Here is a 21,048-nt window from a genome sequence, read left to right on the forward strand (position 1 = left end):
CAGAGGTTTATTTCATTGCTTCATTCCTGAAGCTAGAGAAAGCAATATTTGTCAACACGTCTGACATAACATATAGTTAACAACTAACAGAATAGGAATTTTGCTGTAAAGAGTGTTATCGGCTTGAAAAGGACATTCGATCATTACTTGGAAGAGTGATGTAAGAAATGGTCAAGTGATTCTTCCTGACGTGATTTTGGTCAGATGCCTGGTTACTGTGGCACCTAAAGAATCTCTCCTGTGTTTTCTGTGTCCCGGCCCCAACAGACCAACTTTGGTCTCTGCTTTGTGACTTTCGTTGCTGCAGGTTTAAACTGAGAAAGGCTAGTCTACGCTATTCCATAGTCAGCCAGAAAGGTTGGAGTTGAATATCTTAGTGATTTGATTATCTACCCTTTTGGCTCATCAGCAGTAAGCTGAACACCTAGGGTATTCTTAATAGAACAAGGGTTCAGGACTGCAATTCAATCCAGGGCTTGTTTGACAGGGTAAAACCCAAGAATAAGATGCTTGCCAAATGCTAATTTTATTTAACATTGAGTAATTTAAACTTTTAGAATTTAAATTAGATTATATTTCACTCTAATACAAATATGCAGTTTATACATATATGCTTCTCTAGACTTAATTTGAGTAGTCTAATGATGACAGCAGTCAATATAAGTGATGTCTGAAGCCAGAGTTTAACTTCAGGTCTTCACAGTGCAGTATTTTCCTTTGAAATGAATCTAGATTAATTCTTTCTGAGAACTAGTTCTACATCAGTTTTCCCATTTGAGAGATCCTTCTTCTGGTTGGATGGGTAATATCTTGCTTTTCCAGGATGAGAAAGGAAACTACCTACAAATCAGTATATGTAGTAACTTAAATAAGACAGATACACTATTTCTTATCAGACCTTTTTTGTATGGTAATTAAAACAGGCAAACAGATGTTGATTTTCAGATTGGAGTAAGGTTTATTTAACACTTAAAACTTTTGCTATGCTTGAGTCTGTCCTGTTATAATGAAAATTTTAAGGAAAATCACATTAGTAAAGTCAAAGAACATCTTTTACAAGTCATAACCTTGTTACAGATTTCTTATGTCTCTCACAATCACAAAGTCTCTGACTGGTAGAAGAAGATGCTTGACAAATACAGGGATAGATGTCTTTACTAATATCTTAACAAAATACTTACCAAGATGGAAAGCCTAACTTGCAAAAGTCTTATAAAAAACTTCATCTAGTATGAAAACATACTCCTGAATTTCAACATGTATTTTGAGCAAATTCATGTACAACAGGACTTTTACCATCTCTCCAATTAACAAATAAAAATACTTCTTCATTCTCAAATGCAAACCCTTCTCGTTTACCATGAAGCAAAGGCACAGGATTTTGACCTAGGTGGGCCTATCAGGAGCTTGGTTCCTTATACCACAACCAGTACTGACAGTATGGCATAATCAACACATTTTTACCTTTTACCTAAAGAAATGTTGATCATTCTCTAGTTTTAAAAGTAGGTTGCTTCTGATATTGTTTGGGGGGAAGAAGAATATGAAATATGTTTTCCTCAGTCCGAGAGATTTGAAAAGAGACTACACAGCTGTCAGTACCTGCTAATTATAGTGTTTTATGGATATCCTTATCCCCACTCATCCCAGATCTTGTATTTCTTTTCTGGTTGTCATATTGAGAACATAAATTCTTATCCTCACATTATCAAATCTGTAATTTATTACTTTCTTAGTGGCTTTATATTATAGCCTAAGCCTGTCTCAGTGTTTGAAATCAAATTGCATCCATTATCTTGAATAGTGGAATTTTCTATAGATTTCAAGATCTATGAAGAAATACAACCAGGCATGTAATTACCCTTCATTCTTTTCACTACAGGTTATTCCAAAGGACTATAAAACTATGACTGCTCTGGCAAAGGCCATCTCCAAGAACGTGCTCTTTGCTCACCTTGATGACAATGAACGAAGGTATGAGGTGCTTTATGATGTAAAGAAATCTATAGCTTGATCTGAGGACAAGAAATTATATTAAATTTTAACTCAGGGATCAGAACTAATCTCACTGATGCATTTGAGTCATACTAGATGTACCCTCACACACACTTACAGTATTATGACAGCAGGTAAAATCAAAAGCTAAAAAAGGGCAAGAACAGGTTAGAATGTATTCAGACATATTTAATATTTTCAAATCAGCTATGCCTGATGAACTTTATTCTAGGTTGCTTAAGGAATTGGCTAAAGCAATCTCAGAGGCCTTTGTAGTTACTTCTGAGAACTCAGGGAAGACAAGTCAAGTGCTGGAAGAGTGGGAAAGAAAAAGCATAATGTCTATAAAGAGGCAAAAGAGAATTACAGGTAAATTATTTTGTTCTTTAAAAAACTGGAACAAACAAATTATGTGTAAGCACCTGAAGGAGACCAAGGAGTTCAGTAACAGCCAACATGACTTTTAAAAACTTGAAAATGTCTTTCTCCAATTGACTAGCAAGTCTTGTAGCTAGGGAAGGCACAACAGAGGCCCAACAGCTTGACTTCTAGCATCATTTTCAACATTAATGTGTATAACTGTTTCATAAACAGTCAAGGGAAACATGTCTTCAGTGAAACCACAGTGGAATCTATGCAAAACTGATTGGATTGCCTTACCAAATAGCTGTTATCAATGGTCCATCATTCTAATGGAAAGATATATTGAAGTGTAGGAAGGATTGCTCTGGTTTTCATCATTATTGTCATTAATAACCTCAGTGGTGGAATAGAGTATGAGTGACGATGACATGAAGATGGGAAGGGCTACTAAAAAACTGGGAGACAAGGCTGGAATTCAGAATTATGCTGACAGGTTGAAGAAATGTTCTAGTAAAAGCACGATGGATTGTCACTGAGCCGAGTGCAGAGAAGCATACTTAGCCAGGAAGAACACCTTTATAACTATAAGATGGTTTTGCAGTTTTGGTAGTTCCTTGAAAAACTATGTGGAGCTTATTGTGAATCATGGTCTGAACATTAGTCACTAATCTCAAGCTGTTTTGAAAATACTAACGTCCTACTGGGGTAGCTAAACAAGAGAACACGCAAGACATGTCCCAGTATTGGAAAGGTTTCAGCTGGAACACAATGTCCAGTTTGGGCACTGCACTTCAAGAATAAACAGTTGGAGGAAGTTCAGGGAAGAGCTGTGGGAACAATCACAGATCTAGATAACATCACTTCTGAAGAAAGAATAGGATTGGTTGACCTGCAGAAGAAAAGTCAGGGGCAGAGGGACACGATAATAGCTTATAATTGTGTATGAATAATGGTATATGAGGAATAAACTGTTATGTGTGCCAAAGGGTAAAGAATAATGGACTTAAACTGCAGTAGGAAAGAATCAAGTCAGGCACTAGGAAGAGCTCTCTGATTGCTTGGGTAGGTTGTGGAGCCTCCACCACTTGAGGCCATTAAGAACAGATTAAACTATGGTCTGCCACGAATGACATAAGTACTGTCAGTCCTGCCTTGCAGCAGAAAGGCTAAGTGATGTCGTGAGGTCCTTGCCAACCCTACTTTTCTGTGCTGCTGCGGTTAAAAAAGCACAAAGACTTTGTCTACACTGACATTTTTAGTACTGGCAGAACATCAGCGGTACAGTCGTCTGGTGGGGCTACTCAAATGCTGTCAGTCAAAGCACGTTCCAAGTGTGCAAATTTTGCTCCCTCTTGCAGGCGTTTACACAGTTTAATTACTTTGCAATCCTAATTATTATGATATCACATTAGCATGCAGATTTCTGGAGTAATTAGAAGACGATTAACTTCGCATATTTCTTCTAGCTTTTTCACTCACAGCAGAGAATTCTTGTACAGAACTGCTATAAATCCTAATTATACTATCGACATGCTAACGTGACAGGCACTGTGTCCTGGTTTTGCTGAAAGGACAGGATTTATGACTGAAAGGATAGGTTTTAGGGCTGGAAAAGGGACATTTCAGTAATATGTTATCAAAGTAGGGTGAGAGAGAAAAACTGAAGGAAAGGTGCTTTTACTTGCACTGTGCTGATTGTACATCATGGTCATGGTCTCTCCTGTACATTTCCCATGTCCCATTTACCTCTGTCAGCCAGACTGTCCTGTTATGGGTATGTGTTAGGAGAGAAAAGATGTGCATAGATTCCCATATGTGTGCTGCAGATGGGCTGTAGACTATCTGCTTTTGCAGTCCTCAAACTATGGCTTGACCAGGTGTATGCTGCCTCTCCTTTCAAAACATTTAGAAGCTTCTTGGTATCTGGGTTGTGCACTGGAGTATATTCAGCTATATACTCTCTCTCTTGCTCGGGAATGTGTCTAAGGGCCTCCTTCAAGCCTCGTGACAAGCACAGCAAGCTATTGCTAGCATTGGGGGAAAAAAAAGGAACTCACAGAAGGACACATGCATTTTGCTTTTGCAGACAGGATTGCAATGAACAAATAAATTGTTCTCTCTTTGCATTTTACTGAGCTTACTCTTGACATCATGCTATTGCCCTTGTCTGGTTTCGTTTGTCAAGTATGGAGAAGTCACCAAGTTGGAACATATCATTACCATCACTTCCAGTTTGCGTCTTGTTCATGCAGATGCGTAGTTCAGTAAAGTAAGTGGCATATGACTTCATTTGGGTTCTGTCCTCTTGGAATGGTGGAAAGCTAGGTGAGGGTATTTAATTTTCTGTGCGGTGGTGGTGGTGGTGGTGGTGGTGTTTATTTTCCAGTGCTTTCTACACTGAAGACAGTATCATTGTTTCATTTAATTTCATGGTTGACCATTCGCCAAGATGTAGGAGGCATTCAAGTGAGGGAAGGATGGACTAGAAGGGCTTAATTCCTCATTTACAATGGATGACTCTTAGATTTTTCCTTCTTCTCTGAAAAGATATTTATGTTAATCTGCTCTATGGCTGTGCAGTCCATGTGACTTGTGTTGCACTTGCTGCTTGGCAGCTGTGGAGGTCCTTTTGGCTGACATAAATCCTCATTTATAAAGGCAATGTGTAGCATATTATCTCTGTGTCAGATATTCCATATGAATGATTAATTGCATGAGAAGTCATGCTGAAGTTAAGCTAAACAAGTATCTTTTTGCACTAGTGTCTGAAATAGTTTTGTTCAAGTCTTACTTTAGATAGCATGTTTTCATGTGCCATGCTTAAAAAAGAATTGCCATCTATCTCATGCACTCACACACATGAACACACACACACACAACATGTCTGGTGTAAAATTATACTGAAAAGTGCAATAAAAGGGAAACTGTAACTGCATCAGTACTAAAAGCAGCAGAGCTAGTTATGAGCAACTTTTGCCAAAATGTTCATTTCAAAAGTTGCTAATATTATAAAGAACAGTGCAGCTCTGCAAAGTGACGTGGCAGTCCACTGTTTTCTCATGAGACTTTTCCACTGACTTCAATAAGATCTTGATTACACTTTGGAGTAAGGTCCTGGTTCTCTCAAAGCCAGTGGCAAAATGCCCACTATCTGAAGTGGAAATGAGCTTTTAACTGTAAGGGAGCTGTTGTTCTCATTTGCAGAACCAGGAATGCATGGCTTTATAATTGTGTTTCTGCACATGTGCACCTGATGTATATTTTATGCGTGTCCTCCTTTGCCTAGAGCTGGTCTGTTGCATGCTCACTGACAGCAAAACCTCAGATTTACATGGATTTATCACATACTCATTATCCAAAATTTTTTTGAATCGATGACAAACTAGCTGTAACAAGTTAAAGCAACATCAGGGCTTCACAAAATTAATTTCTTATTGTGTTTTAATAGGTATCGTTTGATTTTGATTGTTTATTAAAATATTGCAGATCTAACAAAAATACTGGACTCTATTAAAAGTTTCTGTGAAATACAGCAGGGTAAATATTTCTGAGCTGTGGGGAAGACAGGGATGTTAAGTGGGTGATGGGCTTAATTATGAACTAAACAGCTTAATGAGTTGCAGAGAGTACATGGATGGGTATCCGTGTGCCTACCTTTGGCGTCATCCTTGTTTCTTGTCTTGTTATCAGCCCAAACTCAGTTTCAGTCTTCTCACGGTAGCCTTATGTCATACGTGCTTTGTTGGGGTTTACTTCCCTGGTTAGGATGTGTGGCAAAGCCCTTTCACTTTGTTTCAGGCTTTGATGTATTTACTCTGCAGTTAGGATGTATTTAATGCCTGGGTAGTTAAGCTTGGATTTTGATAGTGTTGTTATATCATCCTGCAGGTCCCTAGGCATGTGTGCTCTAACTTCTCTCTCCTCCTTTCCCCCACCTCATATGATGACATATTGGCTGGCTTATGTTCACATGGGGGTTTTGCACTTCATTCTGTTTTTCTTCTGTACTCCACTTCCTTCGTGACTCCACTCAAAAACTCTTGGAAGAGACTGCTCAAAGGGTTTCATTAGGTGGGCAGTGGAGCATGTTAATTAAGCTCAGATGTGACTGCAGCAAGATTTTCTGGAAAAGCATAGTTCATACTGGCGTGCAAACATCATGCAGAAGCTGCGGAGATGGCCACCAAGAGGACAGTTTTCCCAGGCAGAGAGCACTCTAAAGACCTGCTAGTTATGATCACTGCAAGATAAGCAACTCTGGTCCTGGCTTGGTGTTCACCAAAGCCTTACCTATATATCTGCACAGTCCTGCACAACAGCTTCTTGTGTGACAGCTCTGAAGGAGCTCCTTGCAGCATGGAACAACTTCTGATACAGAAGACAGCACTGTGCAGGCTGTGCACCTAGAAGAACGAGGAATTGCTCTGCAGTCTATTCAAAGATGAGCAGCCTTGAGAGAAAACATTGGTGGAGCTGAACCCACAGGCAGGTAAGAGGCATTCACCCTCTCTTTTCTCATACTGGGGAAAAGTGAAATGGCAACATTAACTGTGAGGGATTTTTGCATTGTAAACATAAATTTACTTTTTATAGATGATGTTCTTTGCAACAGTTTGTCTTTAACATCAGTTGAGGGCAGAAGCTGTCTTGTTTCTCTGCTCTTCTTTGCACCTGTGATCCAAGAGGAAGCCCCAGCAAAACAAAAATTAAATACAATCCTTGATTATGGCATTTGTACCTAATAAAAAGAACTCAAAGATGAAATTACAGACTTTGCAGAAGTGCATATTTCAGAAAGTGCATCTGTCTTTGTAATGTCCCTCCAGAGTGCTGATGGGAAGTCACACTTAATAACATTCAAGCATTGTCTTAGGTGGCCAGTGCTGTAGATTCTAATGGCTGAATAAGGGGAAGAAGTTTCTTGCTGATCTTATCCCGCCTGATTCCAGCATGATCTCGTGGTTCAGGTCCATTCTGATGGCCATTAAGAGTTTGCATAAACTTTCCCCCTTCTTTTGGTCTGTGGTGCTTGAGAGTTTTGCATATGGGAGAAATCAGCAAGGCAGGGTGCTTTGTACTGATGCCCTCTCTGCTGCTTTGGTTTTGTTCAGTCAGCAGGCAGTGAATGATTTCTATCTGTGCAAAGATAGAAATACACCCATAACTTGGCAGCATTTTATTTCCTCTCCCACTCTTGGATATCCAGCAGACTAAGATCCTCTAAGGCTTCCTAGTTGTGAAATGGTGTATAAAGTCAAAATTGCTGACAAGGGGATAGTCTGATTGTCCCAATCTCTTCTAACCTGGCAGTGTAGCTAGGAAGAAGTTTTATCAGTTCAGCATGCAATGCTGGAATATGAGTACACCCACTTGGCTTTGACGTGATGTTGAGTAGTAAAGGGGGGAGAAAAAATGAAGAGATTATTCATTTTCCTTCTGTGGATATAAATAAAAGCTTTTTTTTTGTCAATTCATTGCCAGGATGTTCTGTCTCTACTGGACGGGGACAGCCACTGAGAGGGCGGCAGTGAGAAGGTTCAGAGGTGACTTACTGTGGGAATGAAAGTTGGACCCAAAGCTGATGATTATCAAGGAGAAGGAAATAGAGCTGAAGCATAACCGGTGGGTGAGAGAGCAGGACTGAGAGCAGCAGGAGTGTCAGTCCTGGTTCCAGGATGTCACCAGCACCTGTCTGCTCTGCTCTGTCATGAGCCATGCCTGTCAGTCACTGTTCAGAAGCTTGGTGACCTCCTGACCACATAAAGAAGTGCAATGCTTAAACGTCCACCATATCTCTATGTAAATGCTATGTAAAATTTAGATGTAAATGTTATATAAAACTTGTTCAGGAGTAAAGAGAATCGATAAATATTTAACATGCGCTTCCAGACTCCACTTTTGGCATTTTAGAGTATATTATAATTTTTATAGGCATTTATTCTTTATTACTAGTGTACAGGCAGCTGTAATGTCTGCAAGAGCTTTCAGAATACTTTTGTGTATTTTATTACTCGGATTAATAATAAATTGGTTTGTTTGAACAGTATACTGGTGTGAAACTGCTTTGGAAACAAGAGTCAGGAAATTCTATTTAATGCTTTTACTAAAATATTGAGCTCTTGTAAAGGCGCAAAAGAAGCAACAACAAATGAACTAAACAGTAGATAAAACTGCTGTATTTATTATAGTAACACACAGCGTTGCATTTACTCTTGAGTGTTGCCTGCATGGCAAAGGTATGAGAATAAAGGGCATTTTTTATTTTCCATGCTTGTCTGGGCCAAGATGCAAAGGTTAAAATTTACGCTTGTACTAGGCATGCAAACCAACCAAGAGTTTTCTTCAAGCAAAAATTCTTACCCTTTTCCTAGCATCCTCCCAAACATTGTGGAGGGTACATGCTGCTGTGATACTGTAGATAAAATTGGAGGCAAGTCGTTGTAGATCACCTTGCTGTTAGCATTTCAAAAAAATATTCTACTACCTTCTTACAAGTGTGTTTTATGTAACCTGTGTGCTGCAATTCAGGCAATATTGTAAGCCATGACTGGTGGTAAAGCGGTGTTCTGTAGAGATTTACTGGGCATAAACATACGCTATTTGAAAGACATTAGTGTCCAAATTAAGACTTCCTCAGCACTGAGACACAATAACGTTCTTAAAATGTATTAAGGGCTGCCACAGAGGGGAAATGAGTAATCAGGTATCTGGGTACACTGACAACAAAACATCAGAATTAGGCTTACTTTGTACAAGATGGATGTAAACTAGACATGTGGTAATAATTTCTAATAGTAAGGATACTTAAATAGACTGTGGAATCTGTAATTGTTAAGAACAGGTTAGGCAAATCTCTTTGAACATAATTTAGTTTGTCCTCTGTTTGGATGGGAGATCTCTTAGCTCCATTGTTGTAATTCTCAGATCCTCAGTAGCGGGAAACTAGTGTATTCTTTCTCTATACATTTTTCTTTTCTCTTTTTTTTTATCTATTTGAAGGGTTATTGTTATTTTGCACATCTGCAATCTGCTTTCTCAGCTAGATGAATCTAATTCTCCCCATCTTCCTTTGCAGACCAGGTTTCTCAGACCACTGAACATTCTGTTGTTCTCCTCAGCTTTCTCCAGTTGGTCCACCTCTTTCTTGTTCCTTTATATTTTTCACAGCAACAGGATATTGTTGACTACTGCTTAGCATGCGATCACTGAAATCATTGGATCCTTTCCTGCAGAAATGCTACCTTGGCAGTGAATCTTCACCATGTATTTATGCTGTTGGTTATTCCTACTCAAATATACTTAGTTGTTGTGTTTTTATTGAAAGTATATCTATTTTCTCAGATAATTTCTTCAATTTGTAATAATTTTACATCCTAATGTTGTTCATTGAAGTGCTTGCAGCTCCTTTACATCTAGGTATTGTCTTCAAATTCAGAAAACACACTCTTTGTCCAGGTCAATAATAACTTGGGGAATTTTTTCAGTGTAGGCATAATCGAACATGAGAAAAGTGGTTTTCCGTAGCTAACAGATGAATTTTAGTTGTTGCCCTGTTGATCTCATATTAAAGTATTCTTGAAACTTCTGGTGATAAGTGAATTTCAAGGACATTATTATTGCTATAAGCTTTATTCAATTCTGCATAATACCATGTTTTATTAAAGCACTGGCTGCAGGCCAGCTGGAAAGCCTCATATATGTGGAAGAAACTTAAGACGGCACCATTCAGGAGCAAGATATTTTAGAAACAGGATGCCACAGCTATGACTTATTAATTACACATCCTGTATTTTCCTTGCATTTGTAACTTAACTCTTTTGTTAAAAACCAAACACAGATCTGTCTTCTGCCTGTGCTTCATATATGCCTACAGTGTGTAGAACAGTGCAAGAAAAACTCCCTTCCCATGATACTGCATTAGTATTTCTGTTCCTGCAGGAGTCCATGTTGTGCTAAAACATGGATATTAAAGGGCATATTTACTCTGCCCGCAGTAGGCATCTAAATTAGCTGGTGCTTAAAACACCTCAGTTAGGACCCTCAGGTTATGGTTTCACCATTGATTTAAGCCAAATTCTGAGCTGGTACCAAAGGAGGAAGTAACACAGTGAGTGCCAAACCTTGGCTGCATGATGCTATCGCTCTCACGGCTGCAGTTAGCCGGATCAGCTCTCTGCAAAGTGGTCCTCCCCCAGAGGGTTAGTTTTCAGTCAGATCAGGTCCTTTCTCCCACCCTCTACCTGGGTGCCAAAATACTTTGGCGAGCCGAAGGGAGGAGAGGGCAGGGCAGGACCTCCCCTTTTGGCAGCAGCAGGGGCCGAAATCAAATTCAGTGATAGCAAAACTGCACCGTGATTTCCCTTACTAGTCATTGGACAAAGTCAGAGGATGGAGATAGGTGGTGTGAATACTTCTATAATGAGCTATTGTTCCTTGCTAAGAATGATCAGAATGTAGAACTAAGCCACTCAGAAGATGAGAGATGAAGAGAAAGAATAAGAGATGAGAGAGAAATTGCACAGTGAGGCACAGCAGGGTGGGGGGCGGAGGGCTTTGTTGAATCAATAACAGGGCTTCCTTGGGTTATATCAGGATTTTTTTGTGACCAAAGAGTTGGATTGGTTTCTTCCCCCTCCTTTTTGGGAGTAGCAACAGAGAGAGGAGGATGACAGCATCATCCCAATGCACTTTGTGCAGGGTGCACAGCAGGGCAGGCTGCATCCTGTGAAGGTTTGTAGAGGCATGAATGTCCCACCTGTGCTGGAACTCCAGGAGATGGTCAGGAGACCATGGTATCTTGGGGGCAGAGGAGATGTATATATACAAGTTATATGTACATGTAACAGATTTGGTACCAAAGAAACCGGTGCAAAACCTCTATGTGTCAGAGATTTTCTTCTGATTGTCAGTCATATTAGATGATTAGCCTGTCCTTTGAATTCTACTTGTATGCAATCAAGAAGAGGAAACTCCTCTCTTAAATCAACCAAGGCATGCTAAACAAAGCTTTCCTTCTTTGGGTAATGCCAAAGTATTTTCCAGGTAAACTGCCTGGTAATCCAGCTTTTCTTTGTGCCTTTTATGCCTTGTTTGTAGCCTTGATTCAGCATGGTATTTAAAAGTGCATGTTTAATTCTGAGTTGTTCCATTGACTTGCTATAGATGTAAAAGGAACTATTCATGTGTTTAAATGGAAGCACATTCAGTCCTGCTGAATTGGAGCTTGCCAAGGAGGGATACTACTTAAACTAGAAAAAGTTATGGATTTTGGAGACAACAGTCATCTGGCAGCAGAGATGGAAATGAAACCAGGTAGAATTGCCCAGCAGTTTGGAAAATAAATGATCCAATTCTCCATTCAAGGATTAGCCATGAATTTAACGCTGACTTTATTTTCCAGTACATCCATCTCATTTATCCAAGAATTATTGTCTTTAATTACCGTTGTCGTGCCTGCAAGCAGCAGTCTTTAAATTAGTTATGCAAAGTTCTGTTCTCAGCAGTCATCGGGAGATTGTATCTGCTTTAGCATCAATCCCCTTACAACAGCCTGACAGCATACAGACTTTGTACTAGGGATGTACTTTTTGTGATGTCAGTATTTGGCCTGGTGGATAGGTTATTCTCTTAAACGTAACAAAAAGCACACACATTTGGTATTAATGGTTATTTTTACCTTGAGAAACAAATACTGTCAGTTCATAGCTTTTTAGAAGTTGTGATTCACCCTCAGTGTTTTGTTAGACAGTTTATATTCTTCATCACAAATTCTAGTGGCGCCATTCCTAATGGTAGTTATTTTTAATTCTGCATAAAATAGTGGTTTACATACGGGCAGTATGTCACCCATTCTGAAAAACAGAGTTAAAGTGGAGAAGCAATTTACATAAATCCTTTTTAGATCTAGAAAAAATAGCCTGAGACAAATAGTATTCATGCATGCTAATGAAAAAATCTTGAGTCTAAACTTATCTCTCTCTATATAAACCAGAAAAATTAAGACTACTGCCGAATTTAACAGGCCTTGTAAAATTTTTCTACCACTGCAGAGTATATGACCGTGTCTTTATGTGCTTCTTTACACAACAATTAACTGGCAGTGGTTCTGAAAATGCATTACTCAATGCTAAGGCTTTCCAGAATTAAACACAAAGGTTGAATAAAAGAACATCCACTCTTCTCAGCAAGTCTTTGTCTTCTGCATCGGAGCAGCTGGAAGCAGTAATTTGTCTGTGCATGGATGAACAAGGGTTTATTTCAACTAAAGCTCTTTAAAATGATGCTTCCTTTTTTTTTTCCCCCCAGAAGGGTTGTAGGTAACCTGTCAACAGTTACTCCTACTCTAATAAGTTTTCATTAGATGACCGATTCTGCAACCTTGTACGGCTTTGAAAGCCTATGTGTCTTCAAGTGGGAATATTATTGGTAACGGTACTGGAGGATCAACTGTATGATGAAGTTGCTTACTTATGCATTTTGAAGAGGACATTCAAAGAGCTTAAAGGAACTAGATATTCACATAGATTGATATATAGTGGGAAGTGAACATTTAACTCCTGTAAGGTTCTCTTGAAAATCCCCATCTTATGTTCTGAATGGTTAGACCTGTGCATTTCCATTATGAGATAACATCTGCTTAGCAACACTGCGTTTGGAAAGACAGAAGGAAACCGACCTTCAAGCAAAAAATAATCTATAATACTATGAAGTTTAGTGGTGTTTTTTTTCCTTATAGAGAGGGGATTCAGCTCAACAACCAGATGAAATTTCTCTGTCATTCCAGTGCACTTAATGGAAATACCAAGTGTAAGTTCTTTGACTGTTAGGCTGCTAACTCTGTTTTAATGAAAAAAAATCTGACAAACCCAAACAATGATTTAGTTCTTGTTCTACAAGTTCCTTACTAAAGACTTTGACCTGAAGTACATCACATCTTGTGAGGTAACAGCTGGCCTATCATTGTCTTTGGAAAAAAGTAACAGTTGCTAAGATTTCAAGAAACAAAGATGGTCTTTGAATCAACTGGAACAGCTGTAAAAGACTGACACACCATGCACTGTCAGCTGCTAAATTCAGATATTCAGACTGCCTGAAACGGGATACTTTAACCCTTCGGCACCATCACATTCTTTTTCTCTGTTTTCCTTTTTAAAAAAAGCCAGAAAAATAAATCGGGTTTTCAATTTGCCTTTTGGTTTCAGAAATTAAAAAAAAACCCACAAAACTATCACTTTCTTTGTAGGGATTTTATTTTTTATACTCATTCAACTTCTGATTTATAAGCAATATGAAGACATGCTTGTTGACAGATTGTTTGTATTAGAAAAGTATAACATGCTTCTCTGTGTGGTGCATTAAATAGAAAATATAATGGTGCGTATCCAGAAAACAGTGTCAGATGGTATTTTAAGGCACTCAGCATCTTCCCAGTTTTGTATGTGGAGAGTGTGTTTAGTTTAACAAAGCAGAATGAAGGTGAATTTATCATATCTAGAAGGGAAAGATAAGTGATAGCAATGGTCTCTTTAACAGACAGAGGCATATGAGATCCAAAAGCTGGTGGCTGAAGTTGGGCACATTCAGACTGGAAAAGTTTAGTTTTTTTCTTTTTAGAGTAATCAGGGAACTGATCCATAATTTAAATTAGCTTGGGATGTGGCAGTTTTTCCATTGCTTGGAGCCTTCAGATCACGCTTGGCTCTCTGCTGTTGCTAGTTCTTGCAGCGCTTTCTGAAATGCTCCAGAATATTGTGGGTTTTTTTTTCAAAGATGGCAAAATGTGATGACATGAAAATTTATTTTGCTTAATGAAGAGTCAGCAACCATCTCTTGTGAACAAAATGCTTGTATGACTCTGGTATGCCTGAAAGCCAAGCTGTTACAACTTGGAGCCTGACTGATTTTTGGACGCCTGAAGTAGGCACATATTGGGACTCTTGCTAAACTATTGTTTTAGTTCAATTACAAAGGATGGGATATTATTCAGGAGCCTCTGAGATTTTATAATCTGTTTTAGATCATATCAGGAAAACTGTAGTTGCCTTAGCATCTATTCATCAGTTAACTCTCAATGCTGCATAGCATGGCTGATCTTACCGCTGCTGGAGAAGATGAAGCACCCAGCAAGTGGTACCCTGAGCCCTCTGCTTTGCTTCGTGAAGAGTGCTGCTGTTCAGATGATGAGACTGCTGTCTCAGCACTGAACACTATTTTCTTGCCCAAAGAGCCATGCTGGCTCAAACTTGCTCCTAACTGATTTACTTCAGTATTTCCAAGCAGTACATAGTGATGGCTTCTTATAAAAAGTCTTTTACTGATCACGTATAGCTTACGTTCTTGTGCCCTGTACTCCTGGGTCCTGATCCTGTGCCATCTGAGTAAGTAAAAGATTGGCAGTTATCGTCACTGTTTGCAGAATCAAGTTCAGTTTATTCTTCTGCTTCTGGATATGACTGCGAGAAAAAAGTAGATTTATATCATGATGCCAGAGGATTTGAAAGTTCTTTGCTCACATGAATGAGTGTCCTTGAGTAAAAGCTGATATAAATGGAATGATTTTCCAGATGTGATAATTGAGGTGAGCAGAATAAACCGTGCAATCTAGAGCTTTAATTCTCATTAATAGGAAAGCACTTTACTGTTCTGATAGTCTATTTTATATTTACAGTTGCTACAAGGCCCGCATAAAGGCTAGACTTCCTGACATCGCTCTCTCCGTTTTCAATGAAAGACCAAATTTGCTGTCATTAAGCCAAATTCCAGCTCAGGTTTCCACATCTTTGTATTTTTCATCTGTCTGATAGTCTGTGAGATCTGTTTAGCGTGACAAGTCAGGAAGAAACAAGAGAAACAAAACAACAGATTTACATATTTTCTGAATTTAAGTTTGTCTTTTTTTTATTCTTTGTTGAAAAGATTTGTAAGAAGACTTTGCTGCTACCTTTGAAATGTTTGCTCTTCTTTTCCCTAACAAAAGCACATCACTCTCTTATGAGGTGAATGGGAATTACTTTTTCAGTATCCAGAAACAGACTTTGGCCTTTTGACATCCTAATAATTCCCAGAACAGCCAACTGAACCTTCACCACAATAGACTGGATTTGCTATGTTAAAATATTGTAGCAGTGCCCTGATTTCAAGTCCTGACAGTTTCATCACCGCAGTTGACCCGTGTTCCTTGTACAGCTGCTTTCTGTAATGTGGTTACAACATCCATGCAGATTTTCCTGTGCTTTTAGAAACTTGGTTTAAAATACTGATAAGTTATGTTTCGTCCAAGTTTACTTGCTGTTCTTTAATAGTATGTCGTGTGTCATGTTTCCTCTCTTACTTATTAAATCCCATGCTTTGACTAGAACTTATTTCCAAGAACATGAAATTATTGTTCTATTATTAGAGCACAAGGTTTGATTCCTTGAGAGGTTGACAAGGGCTTTGCAGCACTTTGCAGGAACAGCCCTTCCTAATCAAAACTGTCCTCAGCAATGTCAGTTGGTTTACCCTGGTACTAAAATATAGCTGAAATAAAGCTGCTCAGGTGCTCGGGCAATGTGTTGTGGCATCTGGGACTATTTAATGCTCTCCTTTTCACACTCACTCCACCCTCTGATACTGATGGTCATCTTCAGAACAGGGGCTAGCAACACATGCCTTTTTAATGTCTGGTCCCTTACATACATATCCTAATTGAGTTCTTCATAGATTCCAACATCTATCAAGTTTTCTTTGCTGTCATATACCATATTAATACAGGTTCATGGTTGTCTGACTCCTGGCATTTTTTGGTAATAAGTAAATTGCATTTAGAGTAGAAAGACAATAAACATACTAATTTGGTGCACCTCGGGACCTTCCTATATTGCAGGGTTTTTGTCACTGGCTTGTGAGTGCTTTCATTTACTGTGCTCTTTGGCTTTGGGACTTCCTTCCTCTTCTGTTTTAGGATTTTAGCCAAATTCAGCACTTGAGATCTGATCTTCACTTTAATATGATCAGTGTAGGCTCTTTTTAATTACCTGGGCTCTATATCATTATGTCAGAAAATTTAGATTTCTTTTGCAGCAACTGCCTATTAAAATAATTGCCTGAAGAATATAGTTACTGTGAATGTGAATGATGTACATTTAGAATAGTCTTCTTTTCAAAGGATGCTTTCATGGAAAACAAGGTTAAATTGTGTGGGAACAATGGAGATTCTGCAAACAGCTCTAATAGGTAGTTCCTGTCTTCCTTCCAATACTTAGTGTTAGAAATCAGATTAGAGCACAAGAGATACAGGGAGGAAAAGAAAATACAGAGTTATATTTTCTTTTTCTTAGACTCCAGAATCATGTTCTTAAAGCCCACGGGTGAAATGACGAACAATTCCTGTGAAGGTTACATAAAGCTTATTTCTGCTAAACTTCTCCACGTTTCTTGTTTATCCATTTTATTTGTTTTGTTGCTTTGTTCTAGTGCCGTAGTGACACCCTCTGGCAATGGCAGGATGGTTTCATTGCCATTAGGGAGCTCTTTAGCAATCGGTGAGCAATCTCACTGGAAAGGCATTGGCGTACCCTGTGCTGCCTTCCCTCTTACAGCTAGTTGGCTCAAGACTAAAAACCACACACGTGAAGTTAATTAATGTTGTACATGAACGTGATGGCTAATTGATACAAATTAAAGTACCATGTAATAAGTAGTGTTGGGCAGCTTTTTTTTCTGGTGAGCAGCTTGAAAAGTCTCCCTTTGTACTTAAATTAATTTGTTTACATCAACTCTAAAGCATGCTTTTCTCTTCTGGAGCGCGGCCTCTGAGCAAAGCCTTACAGATCCTCTGGCTGCTGTGTGGCTCACACCAGAACTGAGATGACTCACTGATCTGTTCTACCTGTGAAATAGCAGAGGTTTTTAAAGATGGAAAAGCTACTGTGAGTTGTCTGCCTACTGTTAATTTTGTATTTTGCATTGGTAATGCTTTTATTTGTGCTGTCTTAGGCTATGGGTCACAAAATGTGAACTTCTTGCAGCTGAATTTTTTTCTGGCCAGTATAATGAGAAAAAACAGTAAAAGCAGTTGGAACAGTGAAGTGGGGTGGCTGAGGCCTGGAGAAAGGCATTAAGATGCCTAAGTCCTGTTAAAATCCAGGTGTTGGAGAATACTTACTTTTTTTTTTTTCTCAGATCTAGATCTGTGTCTCATTTTGATAAGCAACTTTCATAGAATCATAGAATCATTTGGGCTGGAAGGGACCTTTAGAGGTCATCTAGTCCAAGCCCCCTGCAGTGAGCGGGGACATCTCCAACTAGATGAGGTTACTCAAAGCCCCATGCAGCCTGACCTTGAATGCTTCCAGGGATGAGGCTTCCACCACCTCTCTGGGCAACCTGTTCCGGTGTTTCACCACCCTCATTGTAAAAAATTTCTTCCTTATGTCTAATCTGAATCTACCTTCTTTTAGTTCAAAACCATTATCCCTTGTCCTGTCACAGCAGACCCTGCTAAAAAGTCTGTCCCCATCTCTCATATAGGCCCCCTTTAAGTATTGGAAGGTTGCAGTGAGGTCTCCCCGAAGCCTTCTCTTCTCCAGGCTGAACAACCCCAACTCTCTCAACCTCTCCTCATAGGAGAGGTGCTCCAGCCCTCAGATCATCTACAGGGCAAGCTGGTAGTACAGAACTACCTGAATGATCGAGTTAGGGCAAAGCAACTGCTTGGCTGCGGCAAAGTGAGGATCTGTGCAGGGTACCTCACCTGGCTTCTCAGCAGCCTGAGTTACCCCAGATATAGAGGTTTGTGCTGCTGGACTCCTTCCAGAGCTCAAGCAAAGTTAAATGCTGTGTTGTTAGAGAAACCTCCATCCATAAATGGGGAATGGTGGTTCTGAGATAAAAACCTTAACAGGACCTATTGCTCTGTCCTGTAAGGACTTGTATTGACCTGCTTGGAATGAACCCGCCCCAGTCCCATAGCAGGGACCGAGCTGTCCTGGACTGACGCTGGGGACTTCTCAGCCTCGTGATGAAACATGAAGGTCTGGCTCAGCTTCGTTGTATCTGCCACCTGGGGTCACTGTGTTCAAGGTTATTAAAATGGAGATGTATAAAGTAACAAAGAAAAAATAAGTAGTAAAAAAATGTACTTCCAAACCCTAACCCTGGAGGCTAAAATTGAGGTTGCCGTAAGTATACAAATTACTTGAAATTTTTATTGTGTGTGAAAAAATGAAGTCGTGTATTTCGATATGTAAACAGGTGTCTGCTTTAACAGGTCAGAGATTTGTATAAGTAAGAGATTAACTACGACAAGAAAAGTGTTCTCTCTTGTAGACCTTTTCTTATTGCATTTTGTCTTAGCTCTTCTACCTGTTGGTTCATACAGTTCATACAGTATTACAGCTGACTTTAAAGTTCTTTGAGGCAGTGTAATTTTGTGGTTGAGAAATCTTCAGTGGTCTTGATGCTGGTCTTGTACACTGGAATTACTGCACATATCTCAGTGGCTTTTCATATTATTTACACATGTGAGATTATGGGTGAGTCTAATATATATTTTGAATCTGCACCCATCTTACAGAATTTACTACGTATGCTATTATTTAAACCTTTGTCTCAGCTAACTCCACATGATATATTATGTACCGGCAGTAGTTCTTAAAAGCACTTTAGCTGAATTTTCAAACGGGCTAGGCTTAAAGCAGTCAAAATATGTATTTCTGTTAAAACTCCTCAGAATGCTGTGTGGATGTAAATCTTTTTGTGGATGTGCTGCATCCTGAGAGAGAAAAAGCTGCTTGTGTGCTAGGAAAAGAGCAGCTCCAGACGATGCAAATGCTACTTTAAACCCCGTTTATTGTCAGAGCGGCATCCACAGTGTGTGTGCTGCTCAGAAGCTGGATATCCCCAGTGCTGTTTGAGAGCTGTCTCTAACAGCAGCTGCGAAATTGCTGCCTAGTAGTGTGAAAGAGAAAGTCAAAGCTAAAGCAGCAAGGCACAGAAACCCTTTTCCCACTCTCTTCTGTTCACAAATCCTTTTGTAAAGACCTGCAGGTACCCAGAGAACATATTTGTACTGCTGTACCTGGCCACTGGGTGGCCTCCATTAGAGCTGAAGAAGATAATGTACATCTATGGAGGGCATCTTTTTTTTTTTTCTCAGCTAAATATTGCTGAAACTTCCAGATAATGGGGCTATACAAGACATTGTATGGAATTCAGGCTGTTCTTTAGTATGAAAAACTGGTAAATCAGTATTTTGACCCTTTTTTTGTCATTATTAATTAGAAATTATATGTATAATTTACTTAATGCTTTTGTTGACATATCTGTGCATTCGATTAGATAAGAAGAACTTCAGTTACAGGTATAGTTGATGGAGAATAGGATGGTGAAAACAGTATTGCAAATAGTACTGTTTCTTCTCTAGCTTTTTGCAAATGGAAAGAATCCGTTCTTTGCAATACTGAAGGGTTATATAGTCAAAATCACCTTACTCCTCTGCCTTTTCAAATGACCTTTGCATCACTGGCACCGCCTCTAAATAAAATTATTTAGCACCTTTTGTAATTACATGATCTTTAAAGCATCTCAAAGGACCACATTTTAGCCCTATTATAATCAGTATTCTTTGGAGTAATTCATTACTTATATCATCACAAGATCAGAATCAGAACGTTATGTTTCTATCTCTTGTATTGAGATTGCTCCTCATACAGGGTATCAAGCTGCTGTACACATAATTAGTACTATATGAAGAACATAAATTAACATGTTAGTTTTGATGGGAATGTTGATGAGCTTGGAAAGGCATCATTAATATGCTCAATAGTGCAAAATAATACTTCTGATTTTAGCTTCATTTGCTTTTCCTTTCAACTAGTTAAGCTAAAAATATAGTACAGCTGCTTTCCCTTTCCACATGTGAAAATGTGTGGAATGTGAAGTAAGAGAGAGAATTGCAAACCTTTGGGTGAGAAAACATGATATTCAATGCTGAGACACCAGTCTTACTGTCTCATCACAAGAGCAGGGCAAAAGCAGGGGCTTGGTGGTACCACTTGTTGCTGTAGGGACTGGAAGAATTGGTCCTCCTCACACAGCAAAGCAGCATGACCGCAGTAGTATGCACCAGGATGAGCTTTGTTACTGGTTGATTATGTTCAAGATAAATTGTGAACTCCACTTGGAGTTGCTAACTGCACTTTTTCCTTCTCTGTTTCCCAAGTTGTTTTAAGCGTTGTTGAACTTGAGCAGTCCCTCAAAAGCCCATCGTCTAGTCCTCAGTTAACTGCTGCTAATGGATCAGATACAAGATTAAGGCAGAAGTAGAAGTTCCTTATGGATGTAAATCAATACTTATTAATGACATCTAACTGTGTTAAGTCTCAGGAGAAAGGAGAATCCAGCTGTAGGATCTGATCTGTAGCTTGATAGAAAGTCTGTGCAGGAGACCAGTAGAAAGGATGAATGGCAGTGAAAAGCAAACGATGGAAAACTTTGTGAAGTGTATTTATATTAACAATAGTTGACTCCTGAAAAGGTCGTCTTTGCCTGTTGTGCTTTCGGCTTTTTATTAAGAAGGATAAGTAACTGTTATCTATGTTGAACACTTTTTGGATATCCTTTGCTATTGTTGTTGATGAATAAAATTACAAAGTGAGTATTTGATCCTGAAAGTGGATCTATGCAAACAAGCTCTTATAATCTGGAGGA

General features: G+C 39.1%; 1 protein-coding gene across 1 annotated transcript in view; it reads left to right on the top strand.

The window, feature by feature from the left end:
* PRKAR1B (protein kinase, cAMP-dependent, regulatory, type I, beta) overlaps nucleotides 1–21,048 on the top strand; it is a 97,917-nt gene that overhangs the window by 14,846 nt on the left and 62,023 nt on the right. The window contains exon 3 of the mRNA XM_009695396.1: nucleotides 1,883–1,974. Within this exon, the coding sequence (XP_009693698.1) occupies nucleotides 1,883–1,974 (92 nt within the window). The remainder of the gene's footprint in view (nucleotides 1–1,882; nucleotides 1,975–21,048) is intronic.

This window comes from Cariama cristata, unplaced genomic scaffold, assembly GCF_000690535.1.
Source record: "Cariama cristata isolate BGI_N322 unplaced genomic scaffold, ASM69053v1 scaffold37042, whole genome shotgun sequence".
Lineage (NCBI taxonomy): Eukaryota > Metazoa > Chordata > Aves > Cariamiformes > Cariamidae > Cariama > Cariama cristata.